Source organism: Molothrus aeneus, chromosome 2, assembly GCF_037042795.1.
Source record: "Molothrus aeneus isolate 106 chromosome 2, BPBGC_Maene_1.0, whole genome shotgun sequence".
NCBI lineage: Eukaryota > Metazoa > Chordata > Aves > Passeriformes > Icteridae > Molothrus > Molothrus aeneus.
The window spans coordinates 69,510,399-69,528,489 of NC_089647.1; the positions used below are offsets into that span (position 1 = coordinate 69,510,399).

The 18,091-nt window shown below is 46.2% G+C and overlaps 1 protein-coding gene and 1 long non-coding RNA gene across 2 annotated transcripts; one reads left to right on the forward strand and one right to left on the reverse strand.

The window, feature by feature from the left end:
* Window positions 1–516: 516 nt before the first annotated feature.
* On the reverse strand, window positions 517–7,079 carry SPRY2 (sprouty RTK signaling antagonist 2). The gene is made up of 2 exons (XM_066571520.1): window positions 6,266–7,079; window positions 517–2,291 (listed from the first exon to the last, which is right to left on the reverse strand). The coding sequence occupies exon 2, from the start codon at window positions 2,238–2,240 to the stop codon at window positions 1,305–1,307; it is 936 nt and encodes a 311-aa protein (XP_066427617.1). The 5' UTR covers window positions 2,241–2,291; window positions 6,266–7,079; the 3' UTR covers window positions 517–1,304.
* A 7,278-nt stretch (window positions 7,080–14,357) lies between these two features.
* Window positions 14,358–16,491, forward strand: LOC136571185 (uncharacterized). The gene is made up of 3 exons (XR_010785682.1): window positions 14,358–14,468; window positions 15,746–15,856; window positions 16,011–16,491. It is a non-coding gene; the product is annotated as an uncharacterized lncRNA (long non-coding RNA).
* The last annotated feature ends 1,600 nt before the right edge of the window (window positions 16,492–18,091 follow it).

Sequence of the window (18,091 nt, forward strand, 5' to 3'; positions counted from 1 at the left end):
GTTTGACATAAGGCTGGACTGCATTCAGATCTATCATTCCCTGTGGCATACTCTACTAACTTTAACAAATAATCCTGCAAGCTTTTTGCATTGACGGTATTAATTATATTTTTTTCCTCCTCTCTCTCATCACTGAGTAAAGCCATGCAAGCCTAACATTTTTTGTGAATGATTACTTATTTCCTATTTGAAGCACAAAAGTTCATCACTTATAGAATAGGTCAAGCTTTCAGTGCCTATTAGTCCTAGTCTGGAATGAATTAATGCATTTTCCTATGTTCATTTTCCTTTTCTCTTGTAGGAACAGTATATGGGACATTTGTGGAAAGGAAGGGAGCAAAAAGCCTGCGCTGTTTTCAGGTGAAGAAGTAAACAAGAACAAAAGAAGACACTTAAAAATCTCTTTTTGGTTTCACATTAGGCTCACTGTGACTATAGCACTGTAACGTTTGCAATTATAAGTATCAATTCTCCCAACTCAGAACAGTAAATGGGAAAAAATGACAAGTAGCCCAGTTTAATTTCAAACGTTAATATATTTTCTATTTTATAGTGAACATATGCATCATTCACCCCTTATTTGCAGCAACTATGACGTCCTCATAAAAAGGGGTGACATTTGTAAGATGCCTCTTAAAATAAATATTTCTTTTTATAAAATAATAAAACTTCAAATAAATATTCTTTACACTAAACAATATGTTGAAAAAATTAGAAAATAAAGGCTGAATTTTACTGTAACTGTACAATATACATGAAGTCCAAAGGGAAATCAAAGTCTTGTAATAGAAGGTTTCCGTAAGACAAAATACAATCTAAAAACATACTGATTGATTCACATTCTTCCGAATGTACAACATATTAGTATAATATTTTGTGACTGTGCCATGTCTTATGACAGCACTTATTTTTCACAGTTGAAAATATTATTGTATATACAAAAATATAGCACATTATCTCTGGCAGAAAACAATGAAAAAAAAGGAGTCATTTGCTAATTTACAAATTTTGCAAGTACTATTCACAAACAATAGAGTTGCCTAGGAGTGTCTGTGTTGCTTTAGCTTATGCAATATGTGGGTCACAATGTACTGCATCCCTTTTTTTTCCCCTGTATGCCACTAGCTGGATTCTAACAAGCGTATCAGTTAAGATGGGACACACACAGAAAAGCATTTCACTGCAAACAGCAAAGTACATCCCCAACCCTTCTACTACAGTGCCAAGACCATAGATGCTTAGTTGGTTGCATATGTACGTTAAAATAATGATCCTTGTTACTTTAGTATTTCTGGCTAGCGATGCTATGTTGGCTTTTCAAAGTTCCTGGGGGGTACGCTGGGAACTTTGCAGCAAACGGTGTTGGAGTGTTTGCAGCGGCACCCAGGCCGATTTACCCGGTCGTAACAGCCCTGGCACAACTTAAGGCAACCCTTGGCTGGTAGGTAACACCACAAGCAAGGCAGAAAGAGGGACACTACACCCATGGCAGACCACCTAGTGCAGCAATGTGACTGACTGCAGGAGCAGGGGTTGTCAGCACAGTTGTCCTCGTCATCATTAGAGCAGTGATAGAAGAGGCCCTTCACACAGCAAACACAAGTCCCGTAATCAACCACATTCTGGGCTGAGCAAAGACACTGCTTGTCACAGATCCAACATGAGGGCAGGGTCCTTGGATAAGTGCACTCCTTACACTTACACTTTCCACAGTCCTCACACCTGTAGCTGTGTGCTCCCAAGTCTTCTTTGCTCAGTGGCTTCAGCTCACTCGGCTTGAGCTCAGACTTGGGCTGCATTCGGACTATCCCATCAGCAACTGGCCCCGAAGATGATCCCAGAAGTCTTTGTTCTGACGAATTACTGCTCGTACTTGTCCTCGTACTGCTCCGTGAGCCCGTGCTGACTGTGCTGATGGACCGCGACAGAGGTGCTCGAGGAGATGCATGTGTTTGTGTGTGCTGGATCCGGCTAAAATGACGATGCTCAGGCAACCCATGGGGCCTTTCATTTTTGGCTTGGGTTGTTACCCGAGGAGAAGCCTTGACCCCCGGCCGTGGAGCCACCGTAGGTCCCTCTGTGTATTCATTAGTGTTTCGGATGGCTCTGATCTGGTCCAAGGACAAGACGTGGACCTGCTGCATCAGGACATCCCGCAGGTCAGGCTCCCCGTGCGGCCTCCCACTGTCACGCCGAGCCTGTAGTAAGGGCTGCGACCCACTGCCGTGCTGAGTCTCCATCAGTGCCCAGAAGCTTGCTCACCCCGCCAGGCTTAGAACACATCTGAAATCCTGGAGCAAAAAAGAGAGGATTCACTATTGAAACACATCTCATGCTCTCTCCAGCAGCTTTTCAAACCTGCAGGACCCCACAGCACCGCAGACAATCAAGTAATGCATCAGCCATTAAAAAAAGGAGTCACGTCTGGGACAAGCACTGGCACCGGTCAACTGAGTGACCAAATTCCCTTGGCCTGTTCTGCCTACTGCTGTGGAGAGCTTAAGAACCTTTAAAAATCCCTAGGAGTCTTTCCTAGGACCATGCAACTTAATTTGTGGCTCTGGAAAGTCTAGGTATTACTCCTGCTGACTGAGGCTTCTCAGGCTATCTTCTGGTTAGACCGTGGCCTTTAAAGTGATTACATTTCAGCCACTTGAAGTGACACTTCTTTTCACATCAGGCTACTGAAAATCTTATAGTCAAAAAAAAAACCAAACTATCCTGCAGGTATTTAGCAAGTGTAATGTGACCTGCTGATGACAGACATATAATTCTCCAATTTTGTTCAAAACTGGATAATATTTTGGTAGGCTAGTCTCTTTGCACATTAAACTTTACATGATGTAAATAGGAAATTCTAGTTTAATACCAATGGTCCCAAGAAAAACACTAAATAGCAATAAAATGTTTGAGGTTAGACATTAAATGAGTTAGTGCTACCAAAAACTTCAACAGCACAAGTAAAAATACCTCTCTCCAGTATTTTAGTGTGTGTCATACTGGGGCACACCACTGTGATTGTCATTTTAAGGCTCAAAACTACAAAAGCAATGTTACCACAGTTGTTTGGTTGTTGTTTTTTTCTATGTGTAAAAAATTCCATAGACTACATTTCAAATTGTAAATATGATCAAGAGTGGCTTGTGGGATAGAGGCATGCATAACATAATCAAATAATGCCAGCATCCAAGATGTCTACTTGATTGTGAATATTACTTGAAAGGATCGTTAACTACAAAGTAGAAATGCAGACTTTAGAATTTAAATGAAAAGCCAGTAAAAGACACAGAAGATGAGAACTTGTAAATAACTTCCACACTCAAATATGCACAAGTTTCAAGTACTGCCCTTTAAATTAGTTAATATTTGTTTTGCCTTCATCATATCTTAAAGTGGCTCCAAAATCCAATTACCTATACAAAAATCCAGAACAATATTCTACAATTAAAACCCAAGCAGGAACCAAACTTCTTACAAGGACCACACAATGTCTTCAATTATACCTAGAAAGAGCACCATAGTGTTACTCTGTACACATCAGTTACCAACAATAATACTGTACTGCAGAATAGTAAAATATAGCCAAACAGTTTAACAAAGAGTACCTCAAGACATAGTCTTTATTCTAACACCAATGCAAAACATTTAACCTTTTAACTCCTGGCTCCCCTCCTTCAAGTCTTTTTTTCTTAAAAAAATTAAAATAAAGACATATAGACAAATCTCTAACTTTTAAGAATGACCACTTATTTTAAATATTGTTAAATCCTGGTTTTGGACACAGGATGTATGTTACAGTGCTCCTTTCCCCCCCCCGCCCATACTCCCCCAAAAAGTCTTGCAAACTTGGCTTGAAGCATTGCTTATCCTTTTTTTTCTTTCAAATTAAAACCTCTGCCATACCAAAAGTTTCAACCAACAGCCTAAGTAGATGTTCACCTCCTCTGAAACTATCTGGAGATAGGAAATAATAGAAAATAAAATGCTTTCCCCCACTCTTCAGAGGAATTGGCAGCCCTATGTCTCCTCCGCGTCCAGGTTTCCACCAGCCCCGGGCAGCCTGGAGGGTACCCCGGATCAGCCCCTGCCTCTCCAGAAATGACAACTCACTGCAAAAGCAAAGCTGACCCTGACCTGAAGGCGCTTCAGACGACCCCGGGATCGGTGGCGGAGCCCCCCTCAGACGCCAAGGTGGGAGCTGGAAAAGCAGCCTCCGCTCTCCTCTTCCCTCCCCGCCTCCAGCTCCGTCTCGGGCGGGGGGCGCGCAGCAGGTGGGAGGCGACAGCCCCTCGCCCGCCGGAGAGTGCAGACAACCTGGAGATAACCAGGAGACATCCTCCGGGCCGGGAGGTGGGAGGGGGCAGCTTCAGCCGCCTTATCAGAAAGTCAAACCCATGTTTCCTTTTAACTCTTCCCCCCTGCCCTCCCCCAGGAGATGCTAAAGGAGCTTCCCCTCCCGGGAAGTGCCAGGCGCCCTGCAGACGGTTCAGACAACACCTCCGGGACAGCTGGGCAAAAGGCAGATTACCCCCTCTCGCCTTGCCCTAAACACCCATTCAACTTCACAAAGCCAGCCGCTGGAAAAGCTCCTCTTATTTTACGCATATTCTGCAAATTGCCTGACCTTCAGCCCGCCCCGCTCCGCCCCAGCCCGGAGGGACCCGGGAGGCATTTCCAGTGGGGCATCGGGCCGAGCAGGGTGCTCCCCGTTTTTTCTCCCCGTCATAGATCCGCTAACAGGACAGGGTGCAAAGAACCAGCACACTTATTTGCAAACCTACATTTGCCTGAAAATCCTGACGGGAGGGCACACCTCTCCCTCCTCTGACCCAGTACTTCTCCCCTTTGCATCCGCCAAGAGCGAGAGAAGCAGATTTGCCTGTGTGTGCATGTGTGTGATAACACTATTCCCCACTTCTAAGAGCCAAAGTCCACTCTCACCGAGCTCAAGTGCCAGGATTGCTAACTTTTCTTTTCTTTCAAACTGGGCTTGGCAAAAGGGTGAGCGAGGGGGACGGGTTTCGCGTTCGGCACATTTGGGGAGGTTTAAAACTCGAGGGGCTTCTTGCCTGCTGTGGAAAAATCCCGTGTACAGCTGGCCGGGGAAGGGCGAAGCCTAAGGGAGAGAAGTCCTCTGCCCGTGAATTTCTGTTTGTGGCCGGAGCCTGTGCAAGGCACCCCCACCCCCATTCCCACCGCACACACACCAACCACCTCCTCTTCTTTCAAAGTGCTTTGAAACCCCCATTAAGGGCCGAGTGTGTGATCAGACTATGGATTAGGGCAAAAGGGACTTTACCATCGGGGTGGGGCAAAGTGACACACAAACAGCTTGCTGAAAACACCAGCAGCTTTTTTTTTCTTTTTTTCTTTTTTTTTTTTTTCCTCTTTTTTTAATGGGGGAAGGGGGCTGTCACGAAGTAAACCCACAAAAGAAAAAAAAAAAAAAAAGTAAAAATTATGGCTTATCCTTCCCCTCCACACATGCTCTCTGCATACAAGAACCTAGGGAAGGACTTTCCTCGTCTTACAGATCGAATTAATTTCATCACAGGAGAAGTATCTAAGCTTACACACACGCACGCACACACACGTATATATTTGTACCAGACGTGCACTCACTTCCGAATCGCACGGATCTCCTGACGCCACTAGAGACAGGCGCAAATCACGCACTGCAAGGCGGGTTGCTCCTTCTCCCCCAGGAGCGGGGCACCAACAGCCCCGGCGCTCGCCAGCCCCGCTGCGCCCTCCCTTCACCTCCCCCGGGGCTTGTCGGAAACCCACGCGTGCCCGGCGAGGCAGGAGCGCGCAGGACCTCCCGTGCCCGGCCCCCCGCAGCAGCAGCAGCAGCAGCAGCAGCAGCACGGAGAACACGCCGGAGCTGTGGCTCCTAGGAGCGCACCCCCGGCCCGCTGGCAGCCCCCGCAGGCATTCCGGGGCGCCCGCGCAGCCCTCCGCCCCCCGCGCAGCCTTCCGCACCCCCGGGGCACCGCGGCGGGGCACGAACGCGGCGCAGCCCGCAAAGCCCGCGGAGGTCCCCCCACCCCTCCCCGGAGAGAAACCGCTCCGAAATCCCACCTCCAGCTCCTCTCTGAGAAAGGAAGGAGAAGGGAAGGGGGGGAGAGGGAGAACCTGTACGAATGGAAAAGGGATCGGCCTCAAACATTTCCACGAGTTTTCTTGGAGCAACCAAAGGAGGGGGGGGGGGGGGTGGAGGAGGTTACTGAAAAGCTTGTTTTGCAAAGAAGGAAAAGGCTCTCACCGTGATCGCGGCGCTGCACCAAACCCCTCTCTCTTGTATTTTCTTCTTCCTGCGGTTTGCAAATAAATCCAGCCCTAAAGCAAAAAAAAATTCTTTTCCAAACTCTGCTTTAGTCCAACTTGCAAATTAGAGTAAGAATGATCACCATGTAAAAAAAAAAAAGTCCACAGCAAAGTTACGTGCCTCTCCCCAGATCGATTATAAATTCGTGTGTGCGTGTATATACTATAATAATAATCAAAACACCTCTCCGGATCGGGGTGGGTTTTCTTTGCTACTAAAAATCACTCAGTCTTACACACACACACACTTTCCTTTTTTTTCCTCAATGAACAGGAGGCCGGATCGCCAACACCAAGTCACTTTTTTTTTTGTTGCTGTTGCAAATTGATCAAGAGGAAAGGGAAAAGCCAAAGAAAACAAAACAAAGTGGATCTAAAATAAAATCCCAGAGCTTTCTTCCACTGAGCTCCTCCAAAAAAGCAGCTTGTGCAATGTAGCCGTTCTGCTGAGAAGCTGCTTGCTGCAGGCTCCTCTCCCCTCTCTCCCTCTTAGCTTTCTCGCTCCCTCTGCGAGCGTGTGTGTTGCAGGCAGTTCTGTGGTTTGCAATCGGGGGGGTGTTTTGGGAGCGCAGCGGATTTGTGGTGGTGGTTGTTGTTGTGTGTTTGGAGGAGGTGGAGGAGGAGGAGGAGGAAGATTTGAGATCTGAGCTGTAGGGGCTCGGCGTTTTTCTGCTCGCTCGCTCTCTCCCTCTCTCTCTTTTTCTTTCCGGAGGAGGTAGGGTGATCTCTCTGCAAAAGCAGCAGTAAATGGCGTCATGTGGATCTGAGGAGGAACAGAGCAGTTGTTGTCCCAGAGGATATATCGCATCCGGTCCCAGCTCATTGGCTCTGCGGGGCTACATTCACTGGCGCTCCCAGCGCCCTGCCAGCACTCAGAGCTGCGGGAGGCATTCAAAAGGGCAGCGCTGCCGCCGCCGAGCCAGCCCGGCTGCCCCGGCCCCGGCCCCGGCCCCGGCCCGTCCGCGGCGCTCCCCGCGCTGCGCGGGGCGAGCGGCAGCCGCGCTCCCGGGGCCTGGCCGCAGCCTGTGCTCACGGGAGGCTGCTCCGTGCGCGGTCTCACGCCGCTCGGGGTTGCTTTTGTGCTCGTGTATTTACTCAGAGGCAGGCGGCGATAGGTTTGCAGGGAAACCGAGGGGAACTCGCTTCTCGCGGGGAGGAAGGCGCGCTCTCCCCGCCGCGGCGGGCGTTCGGGAGACCCGTGTCCGGGTGCTCCCCGTTGCCTCCCACCCGTTTTTCTTAACCGAGTGGAATAAAAGTTTACACTTTCTGCCTCTCCCCTCCCCCGCTTCGCCCTTTCCAGCCGCCGGTCGCCGGCAGCGCAGGGAGCAGGAAGGGTGATTACTTGGGGCATTGTCCCGCGGATTAATGCGATTAGGCGGCGCGGAGGGCGCCCCCGTGCCCGGGCGGGAGCGCGGAGCGGGGCGCGGAGCGGGCGGCAGCTCCCCGCGCCTCGGGCGCTGCCCGCGGGGTGCGCCGCGTCCCTGGCACCAGCAGGGTCCCCTCGCCTGTGCTGAGGGGGGCTGGATGTGTGGGGGTTTTTCTTATAAGTTAAAAAAGCGCTGCAAACTCCCCCCCCCCCCCCCCAACTTTATTTTAGTCAGTTGCCATTCGTGCGGGGGACACGGTCTGCGAGCAGCTCGCGAACGTGACTGTTTGTCTTCTGGGCGTTTCCTGACACGGCCACAGCTCGGTCCCTTTGGTACGGGCTGGAAGCACTGGCGGGGCCACTGCGGCTGGTTGGACGCGGGCATCTTGCGCCGGCACGTATCTGTACGCGCAGCCCTGTCCCCAGGCAGGCGCGCACCGAGCACCAAGTTCCCGTGTCACGTGTGGCACTGCTTAAAATACACACCGTGTGTACGGCAGGAATCGCTGCACTATTCACATGGACAGCCCGCGGTGCAAAGCCCCAGCCAGCCCTCTACTACTCGAGGCGATTTCGCAGGCACTTCCTCTCCTACACCTGCTGGTCACCGCTCTGTGGAGGGGGTGGTCATTCCCCATAAAAACGTGTAAATAACGAGGGCTGTGTCTCACATGGGCGGCCTTCGGGTTTTCGTGGTTTTATGCTCAAGTATCCGTTCTTCCACAGTAATATTCTGAACGTGCAAACTATTTTCCGTACTCGGGTGACAATAAGGTCAGCCGGAGTTAAACGGGGCTCGTTTCTTTCCTTTCAAGCGGCTTCCATCGCTCCCTAGCCCGCACAGAACTGCTGCAGCCCGGCCGTCCGTCCCCTCCCCACCCTGTTCGACCCCCGGCCCGCAGACGGAGCGCTCTCCCGCCGGGGCGGGGGCTGCCCCGGGGCTGGAGCCGCAGCCCGGTGTGGCTGGGTTACGCCGGGGCTCGGGGAGCGGTGGCGGCGCGGCCGCTGTCCCCGGCAGAGGGAGCGCGGCGCCGGGGCGGGGGGCAGCGGGTCAGGGCGGCTCCGCGGGGGCACCAACCCCGGCGCCGGGCAGCGCCGGAGGGAGCCGCAGGCCTGCCCTGAGCCTCCCCGCGGGACGGGACACCCAGCGGCCGGGCGTCTCCATGAGGATGCGCCGGGCAGCGACATGAGCATCCTCGGAGATGTGCCCTGTGTGTAGGCTGCGAGCTCTGTGTCAGCAAGGCAATCCACGGTATTCCGCTGTGGGAGACAAATACGGGTTAAAATATCCGGGAAACAGTAAACACAATATTCCCCTCACTGCAGAAAGACAAAAATTTACTTCCTCCCACATAGCAAAGTCAAAAATAGGTTAAGAACTTTTTGTGCAAACCTATACACATGGGAAAGGTCTGTTAAATTATTTATCATCATTTATATTGAGTACATAAATAGTGTTTTAAGCTGGAAAGTTCATAACACCATTTTAAAATCCTTTGGTCAGTAGTGCAATCATCAATTCCCACACCAGTTTTCAACTACAGGTGTATACACTTAATACAGAGAGTAGTCTCAAAGGCAGAGATAAAAACAGTGAAGCTATTTTTATTTGCACTGCCAGTCATGCGTGCAAAATGGTGAAGCTTCAATGTGTTATAGCTCAAAAAAAAAAAAAAGAAAAAAAAACCAGCCAAAAATAAAGCCAGAAAAACCCCCAAGAATACAGCATCCTGGTACTGATGAGTTTGAAAGAGAAGATTTGTGTGCAAAGATTTGTGTGCTAACTGGCACAAAGGTAAACAATCAATAGTGCACAAATCTGCAAAAAATTAAGTGTGGTCTTTTGTGTGTGTGCTTGTGTTGTTCATGTTGGAGCTTCAATGCTGATTTCTCAGAGTTTTAATCTGATGGTACCTTGGAACCAGCTTTTGGAGGATTTCATGTATCACTCACATTTCTTGTCGTGGAGAATGGCTTAATGCATGTGATTATGTTTCCCCTAGTGGTTTGCTCTAACCACTGCATGATTTTGTTGTGGTTTTTGTTTTTTGGTTTGGGTTTTTTTTGGGGGGGGGTTTTGTTGTTTTTTTTTTTTTTTTGCTTTTAAGCCAAGTAGGCCTTATTTTTGAGACGAGGTTCTTGAGTTTATTCTCAGCAGAGAAATGTAACTGTTGTGTATATATATATATTTGTGTACATACCAACATACACGTGTATTTATGTGTATAGGTGTTGTATGTTCATGATATATGTGAATAGTAGCAATTCCAGTGGCTTGAGGTGAAAAATGGGGAATATACATTTGAAAAGTGTATGACATGACAGACACCCATATGAAATAGCTGAAACTTTTCTGCTTCATCATGAAATTGTCCCACAGGTTTTTGCTTGATTCAATTTTCGGACCAGGACTGGAAAACAAGTGGTTTTCCCCTTTACTTTGAAAAGAGAGGGCAGCTCATTCATAAGGAATTCTTCCTGCAAGGGAATGAAAGTGCAGTACTTTGCTGACTTTGAGAACATTTCATGCATTATCTCATGAGTTAATGCAATGATATGGGAATATTGATTCTTCACATCCTAAAAGGACTAAGTTTGGCTGCACATTGCTTCTAATGCCCAGAAGTTCCATCAAAACTTAAACCTTTAATTGATTATCTTCCATGTTTGTGACTCTGAATAAGCTAAAGTACTTAAAGGAATGACAGAGCTTTTTAAAAGTGTAAAGCTTTTTTTGTCTATTGATATTTCATTGAGGTTCTCAGGGCAGATAAGGCCGTTTAGATAAATTGTAGAGAGAAACAGAGAAGTCAAACACACTGCACTGTAAACAGGTGGATGTACTTATAAAGAAAATTAGGTCCTTGACTCAGTACTGTTAGTTTTGCTTTTGCAATTTTTGTTCTAGTTTACCTGAAGGAAATCCTGGAATTCTCTTTCCCTGAGAAAAGGGGGGAAATGAACACTGAGTTCTAGGAACACAGTCTGGTGGGACAAGGATCAGCACTGTTACACGTGAAAGAACTGATACCTGCCACCTCTGGCTGGGAATGCACAAGCTCTGCAGCTGCTCGGAGATTTAGTCTCCTGCTTTTAGTGATGCTCAGATCTTCTCTGATTAAACTACTATTTTCAGATCTAGCTCATGATAGACACCTTTCTTAAAGATGATATAGGCCAGATCTTGTGTTACTTTATCCCATCTGGTGATTGCCCCAGTATATAGAGGGACAGTTGCCAGTATTTGTTGAGTACCGAATATACTTATGTAAACTTAAAGAATAAACAAAGCTCTTTCCTGTACCTTCTGAAATTATCATGAAGGATACATACATTTAGTACTGGTAATATAATGTGGAGCTTTTGCATGTAAATTGTTCTAATAAAGCTAGCATGTTCTTTGATGTGTCATTCAATGTTATTTGGTTATATTTGTGTCCTCGATAAAATCAGCATTGTTTTTCTTTTTTTTTAATTCAACTTTATAAACCTTTCTAGCTTATACAATGCATTTTATAATTTCTCAAATACCAAATTTTCTTGAGACCAAATTTTCATAAGTTGGACAATTTGGCCATGTATTGGGACTAAGTGAAGTTTATTTGCTAAGCTGGTATTGTAGCAGGCTTTTTATGGTGTATATGGTGTATTTGTTTTTGGTAGGGTATTCCTTCTAATATTTTTGATTTCTATGGTAGAAGTAATTGTAAGAATGACAGCATAGACAGGCCTTGTCTATTAGTGTTTGAAACTCTGCAAACACTCTGCAATTTTCTAGATTCATTCAGTTAGAGGCTTGATAACACTGGGCTTGACTCTACTAGAATTTTATGCAAAATCAACTGATTGTCTATTAAAATGTTAATAAGCACTGGTTTGGGAATTCCCAAAATATTTTATAGCAGGATGCAGGCATTTATGTGTTGACCTGGGATTAAAGTGACTCAGAAGAAATGGAAGAGGTCAATGTTAGAAGTTATGGGAAATTTGAAAGGAGGTTTTATGAAGAGACTTATCACATCTCTGCTGTGGTTTGCAACAGTAGTTTTCAAATTTCTTCAGTCTGTAGACTTTTTCTGTGCTTTAGAAGAGAAAAAAAAAACATAAGGGAAGCATAGACTTTTTTAGAAAATGGTAAATTACGAGACCTCCCATTTAGAAGTGGTCCGTAGGAATTCACAGATCACAGTTAGAAAACCACTGATGTAGAGATACCTGAACTAGCTCTAAACTGCAATAAGTAGCAGAAAGGTAAATTAATATCTTGGGTACTGTGAGCAGTGAAGTTGGAAGAAGCTTACTCTTCTCTGAAGTGCAAGGCAGCCTGGATGGACCTCCATGCTGTGATTGACACTCTGCTCCCAGAACATAAGGTATTTTTCTGTATTGGAGGCTGGAGTTAAAGAAATACTCCTAGAGAAACTCCTAGAGATTAGCAACTGGTAACATAAATCTTTAGTGTCAGTCAAGGCATATGTACAAGTCAGACTTACAGATTTTGCTGGAAAAAAAAAGGAAGCAGATTGAGCAAATGTTTTTTTAAAAAAGTATAATGTTTATCCTTTTACTGAGATTATTTTTGTTTTCTTCGGTTGTGAAAGACTTGTGTTCATCTGAATACAAGCATACAAGTACATCCTGAAAGCAGAGGTGTTGTATGCAGGACAGAATAATTTCCTGGAGATTAATGAATTTTGCACAAAAAGGAAAATAAAAACTTCTGTTTCCCTATCACTTGTCTGAAAATCAGAACACAATCAAAATAAAATACTGTTTACATGGTTACATCAATTAGAAAAAAATAAAACTGCAAAATACCCTGATTCTGCTGTCAGATCTGTGCTTTTTTCCCCCTGATTATAAAAGCAATATCAATGACATGACAATAATTAAACTGCTAGATATTCTATCACAGTTTTCTCCACAGATTTCAAACTAGTTTTCAGGAGATGTTACTGGCCATTTTAGAGGTGAGAAAAAATAAGGAAGAAAGAAAGAGGTAACTTATCTCAAAATAAAGGACTAGGACTCTCAGGTCCCAGTTCAGTCTCTGTGCTGTTTACATGCTGCTTCCCATGAAGGCCCAAGGAGTTAATTTCCTTCATGACCTCCAGTCTTTCTGCCCAAACAAAATTTCAGAATCTGTGTCTGATAGAATCAGAACAGTTTAAAAAATTATGAACTGTTAGACAATTATCTTACTTTGAGAGGGAAGAGGACAAAATGTTTGGTTATCTAAACAAGGTTGTCTCTGCAGGAGCATCCACTCCCACCCCTTGATTAAAGAGTTCCTCTAAACTTCCATCTCTGCATCTGATGTAGTTACTCCTATCTCATTTGTGGTTTTGTAATCATCTTTTCCTGTATTTTAAGCAAGTCTGTTACTTTCATAAGTCCCACAGATACAAAGGCAGAAATTAATAGAGAAGCTGAATCTTGGAGCTGTTCCTCCTAAATAAGCCCCTGACTCCTTCTGGAGCCTGAGTGAAAGTCTTATGTGCTCCAGGCCAGGGAGGGAATCCAGCTGTCCAGTGCAGCTCCTAGGATGGTGTTCTAATTAATGAAAGCTAAAGGAAGCATTGGAAATTGCATTACAAACTTAGACAATAAATCCACTGCATCTGACAGAACAAGCTTGCAAAATAAGCCCACTGGAAAACTTCCTTCATTCTTGAGGTTAAGTGTTTAAACCGTTTAACATATTTTAAGTTTTCTTATTGTTGCTTACTCACAACGCAATTCAAATTGGCATAAATTATATCCAGTCTGACGGTTTACGTTGTGTCAAAGCAGTTGTGTTTTTGAAAGTATGTGCTGTTCAATTTCCATTTTCTTTCTTAGCTTCGTAGATTTGTTTTCTCCACAGGGACACAAATTATGGCTCTATAAAATCCATTTCAGCTAAGGAAATTTCTGTTAATGCCTTATTCGAAATCCCAATGTAGACAATAGAAATAAAGACAAAAACCTTTATTTAGTTGAATAGCTTTTACATCAGGTAAAGTTTGACTTCTGTGAGGATAAATTATTTGCAGAGTTAGAGAATATATGTAAATGTATGTCAAAATTAGATGGTCAGTATGTCAAATTATAAGTACAGATGGTAGATGCTGGGCCCACAGCCTGGGCTAGTAGTTGTACTTTCAGGTTTGGTCGAAGCTGGAGCTTAAGCTGCAAAGGCAAAGTTTTCATTCAGCCCAACTTCAAACCAAAGGATTTTTTCTGTGGTAAAAAGGACTAGGAGAGGGAAAGCGTTTTCTCTGTGGTGAGAGGAAGGCAGGAGGGAAGAGCCTTTTGCTGAGACCCTCTCGGATTTAGCATTGCAGAGGCTGGTTTTGAAGGCAAGTCAATGAAATAGAAACGGGAATTTCCTCCGCTCTCCTTCCTGCTTCTGTCTTTGCCTGTCTCACCTTTTGAGAACCTGATTTGTATTTGTATACATGCGTGTGATCCCGATTTCATTGTTTGCCTTTTCACACAAGCACTTTCACCTACATCCCCCTTCCCTCCCCTCCCTTCCTCTCATTTGGCAGCCAGTTGGGCTTCTTCCTGCCTTGAATACCGCATTCCCTGGTTATTCAAGCTCAGTCATTAGCACCCTGTCCCCCCACTGAAATTATGAATGAAAAGCCTTGTTGTTCTTTACAAATAACTCGGGCTTCCTCAGTCAGTCAAATTCAAATGGCAGTGACTGCCAGACAAAGCGCCTGTATGATGGACAGTCCTCTCAGCAAGCCATCAAGGCACACAGGAAGTTTTTAAAGGCACAATCTAGGTAGCGCAGCCTGGGCGTTCCCCCGCGGGCGCGGGATGGGGAGCGGGATGGGGACGGCGAGCGGGGATGGGGATGGGGAATGGGGATGGGGACAGGGATGGGGAGCGGGGACGGGGATGGGGAGCGGGGATAGGGAGCGGGGACGGGGACGGGGACAGGGAGTGGGGAGTGGGGATGGGAATGGGGATGGGGAGCGGGGATGCGGATGGGGAGCGGGGATGGGGAGCGGGGATGGGGAATGAGGATGGGGACAGGGATGGGGAGCGGGGACAGGGATGGGGAGTGGGGATGGGGATGGGGAGCGGGGGACAGGGAGTGGGGAGTGGGGATGGGGATGGGGATGGGGACAGGGATGGGGAGCGGGGACGGGTATGGGGAGCGGGGATGGGGATGGGGAGCGGGGATGGGGACGGGGACAGGGAGTGGGGAGTGGGGATGGGAATGGGGATGGGGACAGGGATGGGGAGCGGGGACGGGGATGGGAAGTGGGGAATGGGGATGGGGAGCGGGGATGGGGACGGGGAAGGGGATGAGGCTGTGGGGCGGCCGCTGCCCTCCAGCGCCGGGGGCGGCGGCGGCAGCTCGGGGCTGGCCGTGCGGCACCTCCGGCACCCTGTCCCGGCGGGGGCGGCGGGCTCGGAGCGGCGGCAGAGCCCCCCGCCGCCCGCTCATTGTTCGCCGGCCCCTTTCACAACGGGGGAAAAGGTAATTGACAGCCCCATTGTCCGCCCCGGCCCCCCGCGGCTTTAAAACACTCCGGGGCCCCAGTCACACGTTGTCAATGGGAGCTGTCGGAGGTGACGAGTGAAGAAGGGCTGCTCAGGAAACAGTTTGAGCCCTTCAAGTGGACAGGCCTCAGTGACTTCTCCGGCACTCCGGCTGCCACAGGCAGCCCTTTCAAAAATAACCTTAAAGCCATAAATCATACATGTTTCCTGCACTATACAAGGAACAGCTGGTTATTTTTCTGCACTTCCCCTCCCTTTCCCCCCCCCTCTTCCCCCCGCCCTTTTTTTTTTAAGCCTAAAAATTATTTAAGCACAGGAAATCAAGCATGTCAAAGTTTGGCAAAGCGGTTTGGGTGATTTAGCAATTACAACACTTCTTTCTCTATTAGCCAATCCTTGGGCTTTGACTTTTTATCTCCACGTTTCCACTGGTTTCTGCATCTGCTCCAGTGACTGGGGTAGCTCATCCCTTGTCTTCCACGCAACAAGGGAAGTGATCTGCGTGGTTTGCAAGGAAAAGCTGTTCGCTCTGATTCTTCTCTTTCACAGGAACTCTGTGTCCTGGAGTTCAGAAAGATGTCGTGGACTTAGCCCATCGATTATATTTGGGGAATGAAAACCCCGAACCTGAGAATTAATGATGTGTCTCATTGTAGGCAGGTCTGTACCTCTGTACTTTACTTAGTGCCCTTAACTGTCTGATACAGGCAGTATCGATGCGTTACCATGTGTAATGCTTCATATATGATGTGTGTGCATAATAATGTGTTGGATGCATTAAATTTTAAACACAACTACAGCTTTTTCTCCTAAGGCCTCTGCAACCTAAGGCTCTGTTGCTGCAGCTGGATCCACACGGGCCAACATTTTTGTTTGCACCAACCCCCTTTAGGAGCCCACCTGCCTGGATCTTATTTCAGCCTTGGAGCTGTCATTTCCTGCCATCACATGAGGTAGTTAGTGCATGCTAACTAACTACAATCCAGATCTGTTAGACTTAGTGTTGCCATTTAGCAATGCCCAATTCTGCCAATATATTCAGTGCTTGGAACTGATGCTACACTTAGGAAATAAAAAGCAGGGGTCAAATATTCTTTGCAATGTTCTGCAACGTCCGTGCATTGTGACTAAAATGTTGTATTCTAGCCAGAAATGCAACTCTTAAAAAAAAAACTGACAGAAAAGCCAGAGGATGAAGTAGAAAATCAAACTTTTGTGAAGGTTTGGGGTTTGTGAAAATCAAGGCAAAAAAGGAAGAACTAACTAATGTGCAGCTGCATTAAATTCTCCTTACTCACAAAACAGAGGAAATATGTTCTTATTTCTTTATCATGACACCTATTAACAAGATACAAAGAATATCACTGTTGGCTTAAGAGTGGTCAGAGGGTATTTAATTGAAAAAAATGGTCATGAGAAAGGAGGTGTGTGGCAGCAGGTTTAAGTGTGTGATCTGCACAGTTCACTCCATGACATTAACCTATCAATTTAACACCATTGCACTGGTAGGTCAGGCCATGGGAAGAAGGATTTACTTTTTTTTTTTGAGTATTATTACTGTCTTTCACTTGCACTATGATATGTCTGTGTGTTAATATAATTTCATCTTCTTGTGGGTGTAATTTCAGTTCATCTATCCACAGCACATCTCTGCTGTAGTTTAAAGGCTAAGGTAACATAGACTTGCTAAGTGCCTGAGACTAGTTTACAGGCAATTTTAGCCAAACCTTACAGCATGCTGTAAGACATAGCCCTCCTAACTATCTTTTGAAATCTTATGGGAGTAAAAGCTGTTCAAAACCTCAGACCAGATGCTTTGGTAGGATCCAGCCTTTAGCTTGCAAATTACTCCAGGCAAGGATCTCCTTCCTGTTTGGCAACTTCCTAGAACACTTTTGCAGCCGGATACATAAACTGCTTATTATGTTGAGGAGGAGATACTCATCTGGGGTGATTTACCATTGCTCACTTTCATCCTCTGAGAATCCAGCACCATATGGAAGTCAGAGGTTATCCATGTCCTGCAAAGGGAACCCATGATGGAAAGTTTTTGCTGTAAAAACCTGTTTTCTTGCTTTTCTTTACTGTGACCAAGACTTACACATTCTCATATGTCACATTATACCAACTAACCTAAAGTCTGCTCACATAGTGAATAGCAATATCTTGCTGTTAAAATGAATGACATTTTAGAACCTGCCACCTTGGGGGCTTTGAGGCGTGTCTCTTGTGCTGGGGAACAGTATAAAAACGCCCAGCTAATAAATTTGCAATTGCCTTTGCCCAGAAGTGCAAAATGATTGCTTAGCCACCATTAGATCAGTGGAGAAAAAGAATCCCACAACCAAACAAAAACTAGGATGAAAACCTCTGCTGTTCACTGACCTACATGTAAAAGAGCACTTGAAAGCCATCATAGTGTATGTACACTTATTGCCTAGCAGAGCTGAATCCTTCACTTCTCAATTCTTCTCATCTCTTTGGGAAGGCAGAAGAAAAAATCCAATGTTTTGGAACACTGCTGGCAGAGAAACTCAATGTCAGTACTTTCCTGACAGGCTTTTCCTACTCAGCTAAGCTCTTTTTTAATGGGGGATGGGAAGCAAGTATGACAAATATTTTTCTTCCAATGTACAAACAGGTCTGTGAGCTAAGGCTGTGAATCCTGCCATATGAAAATGTGACATCAAGATGGCAGGAAAGCTGACATCATGTGCTGAAAGAGTAGTGACAGCAAGGCTGACAGAGAAGCTTAACTGGGCAGTCAAGTGTGAAGAAAGTTCAGCTGGACAGGTGTCTGTAGATGACAAGATGAGAGAAAAAAATGCCAAGAACTAGTAACTGTCAGAAGAGGGGATCCATTTAATTTATTTATATATTTATTTATATTTTTAT

Coding starts and splice junctions, on each gene's coding strand:
- SPRY2 (XM_066571520.1), bottom strand. CDS start 2,240: ATGGAGACTCAGCACGGCAGTGGGTCGCAGCCCTTACTACAGGCTCGG.